Source organism: Anguilla rostrata, chromosome 8, assembly GCF_018555375.3.
Source record: "Anguilla rostrata isolate EN2019 chromosome 8, ASM1855537v3, whole genome shotgun sequence".
In the NCBI taxonomy this organism is placed as follows: Eukaryota; Metazoa; Chordata; class Actinopteri; order Anguilliformes; family Anguillidae; genus Anguilla; species Anguilla rostrata.
This window is the reverse complement of record NC_057940.1, coordinates 36,284,442-36,294,115: the sequence shown is the minus strand read 5'-3', so window position 1 is coordinate 36,294,115 and position 9,674 is coordinate 36,284,442. Positions and strand designations below refer to the sequence as shown.

At 42.8% G+C, this 9,674-nt stretch overlaps 1 protein-coding gene across 1 annotated transcript; it reads left to right on the top strand.

Moving 5' to 3' along the window:
• The first annotated feature begins 452 nt into the window (after positions 1 to 452).
• On the top strand, positions 453 to 9,001 carry dbpa (D site albumin promoter binding protein a). Its single transcript, XM_064348021.1, has 4 exons — positions 453 to 1,620; positions 2,930 to 3,355; positions 5,293 to 5,531; positions 6,518 to 9,001. Exons 1-4 carry the CDS (start codon positions 1,431 to 1,433, stop codon positions 6,731 to 6,733), a joined length of 1,071 nt encoding a protein of 356 aa, XP_064204091.1. The 5' UTR covers positions 453 to 1,430; the 3' UTR covers positions 6,734 to 9,001.
• Positions 9,002 to 9,674: the final 673 nt, after the last annotated feature.

The window sequence follows — 9,674 nt, the reverse complement described above, 5'->3', positions numbered from 1 at the left end:
CAGTTGAAATGACAAGAAATTGGATTTTATCACAATGGATGTGGATCGAATATATATATATATATATATATATATATATAGAGAGAGAGAGAGAGAGAGAGAGAGAGAGAGAGAGAGAGAAGACAAAGTCTTTACTAAAAATATGCTTTTCTTTGCAGATTCAATTATTTATTATTATTTATTCCCCTTATATAGAACTGCCCCCATTTGCCAGACAGTGCAACTCACCCACGTGTTTGGACACAAGCGGAGTATCTGAAATAACTCGGCGCACAACTGGTTAATTACAAAGCCAGAGTGAAGCCACAGCGTGGTAAGTTTCTCCTTCCGTCATTGGCTAAATTGTTTTAGGCGTGGTGTGTGGAACTACTTTGTAGGTGTGGCATAGAGAGGTGTGTGTATAATGAATATTTATCAACACCTCCCCCAGCGCCATTCCCCGTGAGAGGTGACGTCACGAGAGTCACCCGTGTTCTTTCCAGCTGACTATCGCCTCGGCTCTAGCACAAACTGCTTCTTGGTCTTCAGAGACAGAGAGCGGGAGAGAAGCGGAAGAAAAACCATTGCAGTTGATTGCATGGCTCACAATTTTATTTTTTGGACGAAAAATATTTTATCTATTTACCTTTTATCAGAAAGGACTCATGCAATTTTAATTTTATCATCGCTAAAGAATAACCTGCATTTCTTTCAAGTTTTCACATTAAAATATTAAATCCGAGGACGACAATAAGCCTGTCTCTCTGTCTCAGTTGAAGGCTGTCTCACCTCGTTGGTTCTCCATGGACATCCGTCGTTGTCCGATATTTTTATTTTTAATGGGATATATAAATCCAAGTCGGGAAGAAAATCAACGTAATTTGATTGGAAACAACAAATAAACGAATAGTGCAAGTGACTCAAGGACTGGATCAGTATCGCAAAAATCAAGCTGCTGCGTTTTTTCAAGATAACTGTCTAATGCAGAGCGAGGATACTACACACGAAGACGAAATTAAATACCAAATTGCTTGCGGAACACTTGAAGACTTAAATATCAATATTTTATATTGACAATTAGCCTGAGAAATAGCAATACCGATTAACACAACGTCCACACATCGGAAGACGTACTATATTGAATTAATGTAACATAGATAGAAAAATATATAGCTATACGTATAAATATACGTCCAGTTGCGCTACCAACTTGGCAAACTAATGTCGCGGTAGGGGGGTGGTAACCATAAGTAAAACAATAATATTAGACTTTGTACATTGGTATGCGTACATGGATGTCAATGTCGAGTTGTCTTCCGTAATATACTAACGTTGTAAACCAATATACAAAGTATCCGCTGTCTGATCGATAAACTGGGGATTCGTTGGGTCAGCTGCCCCATCCCTCATCAACCAACTCTAGCGCGCCAGGAATCAGCGGCCGTCCAGTGATGTCCAGGCCACTCTCACAACTTCTAACCCCAGACCTCCCTGCTGGAGCAAGCCCTCAATTCGGAAATGGCAACTCGATGAATGGTTCACCGAGCGGTGGGCATTTGAATTCCATGGCCAGCCTAAAGTCCCTTCTGCAGCTCCCCATCAAAGGTGATCAGCGAGGCAAAGACTGTTGCGATATGAAAGGTGAGATTGTGTGCGTCTGCACGTGAGTGCGCGAGCGTCTGTTTCCCCATCCCCCCATCCCCTCGACGTAGCATCACGATGAACTTTTGTCTCATTTCGTCTTTTTATTACTACTGCCTAAATGTCTTTCTCTAGCAGTTTTTGCCGCTTTATTTATTGCCTCCATAACAGCTACATCGCCAGTGTTTAGTATGTTAGTGTGAACCAGCGTTATGATGTAAAAGAGATGCACTATGGACGACATTGGTTTATTTTATATAAGCACTGTACTACATTCGGCAGAAGAGTTAAATAGAAACATATGCTGCTGTTCATATAATTCAACTCAACCACCAAAGAATGCAGTTTAGAACAGTATATTTACAGGTAAGACACAGACAGATATTGTGTACTGTGCAGTGATGGCATTCATAAACAATCATGTCATTTAAAAAAATATATATATACAGAGCCAAACTGCTCATATCTACTGATTATAACAGCTAGCAACCTTATGAATGATTTGTTGTTTGTGTTCAGTGGACCTCTGCAAATGATGACTGCTGCCAACGTTAGCCTTTTCAAGTATAACTTATTATGAGCAGCTAAGCAAATGAGAAACCTAGTAAAAAAAATTAGATGACTATAGCTCCCCTCGCTGTCCTCTGTTCAGCAGTGACCCCCAGTACCTCCTTGTGAGGGATTTTAATTGCTGTGTAAATTTACTTTAAGAACGGCAATAATAAGCCTGCAAAACTCTCAATGATGCAGAAAAAAATAATGCTAAAAGGAAGTCCAACAACAGCAAGGACAGCGACTGAAACAGACTTCCCCCTGGGTTCCCCAGTATGCCTTTCAGTATGTTGCCATAGTCCTCACTTTATTTTGGCATGCTGGGTTCCATATAACTTCCTTTGTACGCCATGTATTTACTGTGGGGTCTGGCCTGGTCAGTCAGTGCACGTGCCATAAGAATACATTCTATTGGCCCTGTCTTAGCATGGACTCTGTCTCTGCTACTGTACAAAGGCTCTGTTGAGTCACACCTATTAATAGGAACATATTTCGCAATTTAAGTCTATTTAAGTTTAAAGAATTGTTAAATAATATGGATAATAATTCAGAGCTTTCTCCATCTTCTCACACGCTTTGTGCACATGCATGCTGGTAAGCGCGCATGTGCTTGCATGCACATGCGTAATTATCTGTGACCACAGGGTTGCTGTTGGTCTGTGTTGTTCCCTTTTGAATCGCAATCTCCACCGCACATGAGCAGTTCGTAGTCACATTGCGACATCTAAAAGTCCTCTCCACCTCTCTCCACCCTCAGACAAAGACAAACCCCTGGACTCGGATGAGGACTCTCTGGGCGGGGTGGGGGTCGGAGGAGGCGGCAGCGGGTGCAGCCTGCGCTCCTCCTCCCAGTCGGCCTTCCTGGGACCCCTGCTTTGGGAGCGCACCCTGCCCTGTGACGGGGGCCTGTTCCAGCTGCAGTACATGGACCTGGAGGAGTTCCTCACGGAGAACGGGATGGGCTGCATGCACAGCAACAGCTCCAGCTCCGCCCAGATACCATCCCAGAGCTCCCAGTCCGCCATTCCCAACCAGAGCTCCCAGTGCCCCCCCTCATCCCCTCCGCCCTGCTCCTCGTCCTCGTCCTCCTCCATGTCTTCCTCCTCCTCCTCCTCCTCGCTGCTGGGGCTGGACATGCAGCAGGCACCGCAAAGCATTCTGGGAGGGTCAGAGTGTCTACACGGTGAGTTTTTTTTGTCAGTTAAAACTGACAAGAGGAGTTGGGGGGAAGGGCGGGATTTTGGTACTGGATTATACCGAAATGGGTAATAATGTAATTTAAGAAAAGAAAGTGATGTCACGAGAAGGGTAGGCTCCTATTTCTCTGGCATTAGCCCAGGGAAATGGGAAAGCAGACAGGAAAATCTGGTGGGGCAGTGGGGGAGGGGTGGGGGTGGTTATTCTTAGCATGTTAATGGTATGAAAAGCAATAATATCCAGGATTTTCAGGTTTTGGACAGGTAGGAAAAACTGTCTCAGATCAGACAAGGGATGTGAGAAAGTTTTGTGAAAGAGAAGCGTAAGACTGGGAAGTAGAGAGAACAAGAGGTATCTGGTAAAGGGGAAGATGTCATTTTTATTTACATTGTCAATAATCAAACAAATCATTCAATTTGAAGTTTGAGTGAATCAAAAAACGAATGATCTTTCAGAGCCATTGGCTGGTAAACAAGGGGCATTTACTACAGAACAGGGGCGTTCTCATGAATAAGAAGTCTTACACAGAATGATCATGGAGAACTACACAGATACTGAATTACTAAAATGGTTAGAAATACGACTGACTAGGCAATACAGCAAACTATCAAAGTAATAGTGACAGAGACAAAGAGCAAGGAACAAAATTGGTTAAAAAAACAAAAACTGAAAAGCTGAAAAGGGAACAGGAAAGGGTTAATTTAGACACTGACTAAGTGGACTCTGCAGCATGCTTTAACTGCATTGAGAGACGAGGAGGGCGGGAGAGCCAGGCTGGCAGAGAGAGAGAGAGAGTACACTACTCGCGTGTTTTTAAATCTCTCTGTCTGTCTCACACGCTTGGTCCATGTGCAGGCGGCCTGTCACGTGCTGATGCAGAGAGCAATGGAGTGAGAGAGCTAGTGGAGGGGAGGGGCAGAGGAAGAGAGGGAGGGGTGGTGGTGTGTGAGCGAGGGAGGGGAGCGAGAAGGAAGGAAGAGAGACACAGCACACAACACTGAGAACTGTGCTCTCGACAGTTTTTGTTTCATGCAAATGTGAGATATGAACAGACGGGTCGGTTGGGGGGGGGGGCGTGTATGTGGGGGGTTTGACTCCTCTTCTCAGTGGAACATGTATGTTCTGTTTGTGTTCTGTGCTGAAAGGAAGAGGAAGGGGGTGTGTCCATGTTGTACTGTAACAGTGATAAGGGAAGGAAGAATTTTTTTGCAGATGTTAGGTCCTAACATGATATTGTTAAGAACTGGAGGCTGGATAGGGGGTAAAATGTTATGCGACCTTCTGTCTATGTCATCTACCCTTTCAGTGTTTAATTAAGAATTGTTAAACCCATTTGCAACACACAACAACTCTTATTTGTTTAATACTGATTCTAAAACAATGGAGGCAGACACTTTTTTACCTCATGTGCATACATTTTAGTCAGGGATTATGCATGTTACTCAGCACTGCACTTGAAAATTTCAATATGAACATTAGGGGAAAAATGTAATTGGTCTGCAAGAGCAAAAAAACGATTGTGATTGGATGTGATAGATATGAGGGAAATTATGTGAAGAAAAGGGTAAAATGAATATGGAAACAAACTGGGCAGGGGGAAAACACCACAGACAGATGGGAAAGCTCAAACACAGTAATTTTGCCATGTCAGGACATGGCTTGCAGTGACCCCTCATCAGTTTCAGGTTTCTTCTCAAAATAGCTAAGGATGAGGGTTTGTTTACTTAATCATTGGTACTTATCACTGGGGCAACTACCCGCTGCCTGAGTTCTGACATATTCTATGGCCTTCTTGTCACTTGGTGCACACTATTCCTGTAATTGTGCAGTAACCAAAACACTATTAAAAATGCATTTGAGTATATAGGTTCCTTTTTCTCTATGCAATATTAATTTTCTTTCTGTATTGGTCTCTCCATCCAGTCCCTCCCGACCCATCACCGTCCTCTTCTCCGTCCTGCCCCCCACTGCCGGGGCCCCCCTCGACCAACGCAGATGGCGTGGTGGTGAACTTCGACCCGGACCCTGCGGACCTGGCCCTGTCGAGCGTACCGGGCCAGGAGGCTTTTGACCCGCGCCGCCACCGCTTCTCCGAGGAGGAGCTCAAGCCACAGCCCATGATCAAGAAGGCCCGGAAGATGCTGGTGCCGGACGAGCAGAAGGTATGACCCAAACTGCCGACCTGGCACCCAAGAGCCACATTCGGCTCTCTCGCGGTGGCGTCAGTGAAACGGTCAATAAATGAGCCCCATAATGTCTTGTGTTTTCATTTTAACTGGGGGATTCCACTTGGCTAATGTAGCCAAGCTGACACTTACTGATGAAGCGATACCTTCTCTATGTCTCATAATGAATGTAATGGAGGATATTGCATTGTGTAATTTGTTTTAACTTGCATTTACGGAAGCAAGTGAGGCATAAGGGCTGTCTGTGTTCTCTGACATGGTAGAATCTAGTGCAGGGGTGTCAAACTTCAGTCCTGGAGGGTCACGGTGTTTGCTGGTTTTCGGTGTGTTTCAGGCCAAGTGATTAATTTAAGTCATTGATTGGCTAAAGAGTCCACACACCTTGTTCTCAAGGCATTAATTGGCTGCTGATTGAAAGAAAACCACAAAGGCCTGCAGACACTGTGGCCCTCCAGCACTTGAGTTTGACACCATGATCTAGTGTATAAAGATACTTTGTAGTTTTTTTTTAACTTCTCAGTTAATTGGACTCCCAGGTACATGACGGAGACATTAGGCAGTCTGAGCATGAAAAAGTATATTGGTTATAGTCTTAGCCTGGATACACCATAATAACCAGGCTGCTATGGTCTTGAGTAATACCAGTGTTTTCACGAGTCTCACACCAAAGTCTGTTGTTTTTTGTATTCATTAGAGATAACTGGTGATATTGAATTGTTAATCTGTAATTTTTGATGATTCTTGTGCTTATTATGGGCTAAGTACATACAACCATATATTTTCCCTCTAGTTAATTTCAAATATTTCTAATTTCCTCCCAGGAAATGCATGTACTTCAGACTCCAATTAGATAAACATATTTTATGTGAACTGAGAGGTGAACAGCACACAGTTCATTTGTCCAGTGAACAGGCTGTGGTTGTTCTCAGGAGGACAGAAATTTACCCTCTTGTGCTTCGCAGGATGACAAGTACTGGTCCCGACGGTACAAGAACAACGAGGCGGCCAAGAGGTCGCGGGACGCCCGGCGGCTGAAGGAGAACCAGATCTCGGTGCGGGCGGCCTTTCTGGAGCGAGAAAACGCGGCGCTGCGGCAGGAAGTGGCCGACATGCGCAAGGAGCTGGGCCGCTGCCGTAACATCCTCAACAAGTACGAGAGCCGGCACGGGGACTTGTGAGCAGGAGGAGGAGGAGGAGGAGGATGGGGGATCTGAGGAGGAATACGTTTTGTATGCGGTGAGAAAAAAAAACTCAGAGGACAAAAAAAAAAACTCGGACAAAATGGTCCTGGAAGTGGAGGAGCACCGTGTGGCGGAGGAAGAGTCTGAGTTTTGATGAGAACTGAGCTGTAATTGTTTTCTATGATAAAACATTGTATATTTTTGAACTGGGGGGTCAAAGGATGGAAGGAATTAGAGGATAAAGCGATATTGGATAAGTGAGTCGCATGGGGCTGAGAGGCCATTTTGACACAGGGAATCTGTATATTTTTATATTTGCAAAGAGAGAGTTCAGAGGAAATTTTGGAAATAATCTTTTGTATATTTTATATATCGGCGTGAGGGGTTGGGTGAAACGGAGAGAGGATGGGGGAGTCCGGAAGGTTTTAAAAACAGGATTACCAGGAATCAATTTATTCTGATTAATTAATCCTTCAAGGAGGGAATGAAACAGACGGGATCAGGGCTTTGGGGGGGGGGGGGTGTAATTTGAGCAGTGGAATTTTTCAGTGGAATTGTGTACGATGGGTAACTAGTTGATATTCAGTTACAATTTCAGAAAAAAAAGAAAACGCAATGAAAAGTGTATAGTTCAAATTATTATTGTGAGTTCATTCAAGCACTTAATTTGTTATTCCTTTATTGAATTAAAATGTATGTCTGTCAGTGAGGGTAGGGGGAAAGAGCGAGAGACTGTAAAACAACTAATCACAGCAACGATCTGCACATGCAGATATCTGCATGAGCATATGCAGAGAACTTTCCAGGGATATATTTAAACGGGTGAATAATACACATATGCCCACACAAACGTATTTTTACACGTAGTCATACACATGTTAACATGTCTCTCCAAATCACATTGGTTCTTTGCGTACCCTTGAGCATGAATTGCCCTGTCGATGTAAGGTGGCCACCATGCGTGAACGAGGGTACTGCATGACAGACAAGCCATTAATTTATGATCACCCATCATTTCTCTCTCTGCAGGATATGTAAACTGAGTAAAACTGGTTTAGAAGTTATCGTCCAGGTTCAGCTGCCTGTGACTCTAACGCACACGTTTAGCACAGCATTTCATTTAGATGGCCCTTGTGAGTGGCCAAATCATGGCAAAATGCAGCCTTTTCTGTGACTACACATACATAACAGTACTTAACTGCCTACATCCTTTCAGGTTTTGTAAAAAAAGAAATGATATATAATGTCACGTTACGCAACATATTTATACCTCCAAGAACTAGTCCTATTCCTCGTGAAAAATTCACGCTTGTGTTATTGATTATTGTTTCCTTCAGATACTGTAATATTTACAACTCAATATACATGTGGGAATAATGCTGGTCGGTTGTGGAATCTCAGAAATGATCGGAACACCACCAACTGACTATGGGAGAAAGGGTCTATGAAAACCAGTGCTGGGTTTGCAGAGTTAAAAAATCTTTGTTAGTCATCGAGATTAAATGTCATTCTTTGTATTATTACTCTTATAATTGCTAGTAGTATTATTATTGATGTTGTTATTTCTCTTTAATTTTTTTTGTTATAAGCATTCTATCCAGTGGCTTTCTGGAGGTGTGTGCTTTTCTTTTACCTCCCCTTTAACTGCCCTCATATTTCCAGACCAATTAAACTACACTTCCCATGAACCAGTGTACCGTCAGCACCATCAGGTCCCAGGTGCAATGTGGGGGCTTATGTCTCATCTTCGTGCGTCTGACACAAAGCATTTGACACAAAGGAAAAAACAAACAAAGGAAAACTACAAAAAGAGACCTTTTTTCAGGACGTTTTCCGATTACTCATCCCGGCAGCCTCCCCCATACTGGCTGCGTTGACCAGGTGCTGCTTATCCCACGAATCTTGGGAAAATGAGTTTTCTTTCTTTTTTTTGTAACCTGGAAATTGTTTGTAGAAGCTTATAAACTTTTGACAGTACTATTTTTCTATGTAACTGTGTAAGCATACAGCAACTTTCAGGGACAGCTGTAGCCCACTGTTTTGTCAGTATGCTACCAAACTGGATTGCGGGTAATGTAGTCATCCTTTCTTTCTCTCCTGAAGTGGATTATGAAGACCTCTTCATCTAATTTTTATGAACTGCTTGTCCCGTGACCATACCCACAAGCTTACAGGTAATACCTGTCATTCCTGCCTGAAGGGATGGTGAAATGTCAGGGGGAATGTTGTCTGAAACACAAATAAAAGATTACCCTTACTCACTGATTTACCTTTATTGGTGTCTGTGCATTTTGTTCTAATGTGACTTGGATCTTAAGGGGAGTGGAGGAGAATAATGAATAATGAATAGTAATTTATTCATTAATAACAAATCTACAGCAATCTATTGTATAATGTATTTACAATTATTTTCTGGCAGATAGTAAATGTCTAGGCAGTGACCTAGTCTTCATTATATTGTGCATGTTTTCCCTATTTTCAATTTAATTTTTTTTTTTTTTTTTTGAATTTTCGGTTAAAAAAGAAAGGTTATACAGCCAATACATTTTTGTAAATGAAAGAATAATTTATTTCAGCATAGGGCAAAAAATAAATAAATAAATAAATAAATCATTTTCTCAGACAATTGTTTTCTGCATTTTAATCTCAAACTCACAGGCCTTGATGTAGCAGCCGAAAGGCGATAATGTATTCATGCTGGAAAGCAGACGACAGCATTGAAATCGCCCACTACGTAATGTTTCAAAGACGGACACAAGTTTATGACAACGCAAAAGTGCTGAGGTTGCCTCACACTCGTGATGCAGTGGTCAAGCAGAGGCATAAAAGACTACTGGAGAAAGTCAGGGAGCACTCCCTTGATTATGGAACTAGACTGAGTGAAGTGCAGCTGGCTGAAAGTAGATTGAGAGAGAGAGACAGAGTGAGTGAGAGAGAG

Bases quoted from the DNA above. Each gene is read 5' to 3' on its own strand.
- dbpa (XM_064348021.1), top strand. From the start codon at position 1,431: ATGTCCAGGCCACTCTCACAACTTCTAACCCCAGACCTCCCTGCTGGA. The intron at 1,621-2,929 runs GTGAGATTGTGT...CTCCACCCTCAG, and splicing joins AGACTGTTGCGATATGAAAG to ACAAAGACAAACCCCTGGAC. The intron at 3,356-5,292 runs GTGAGTTTTTTT...CTCTCCATCCAG, and splicing joins AGGGTCAGAGTGTCTACACG to TCCCTCCCGACCCATCACCG.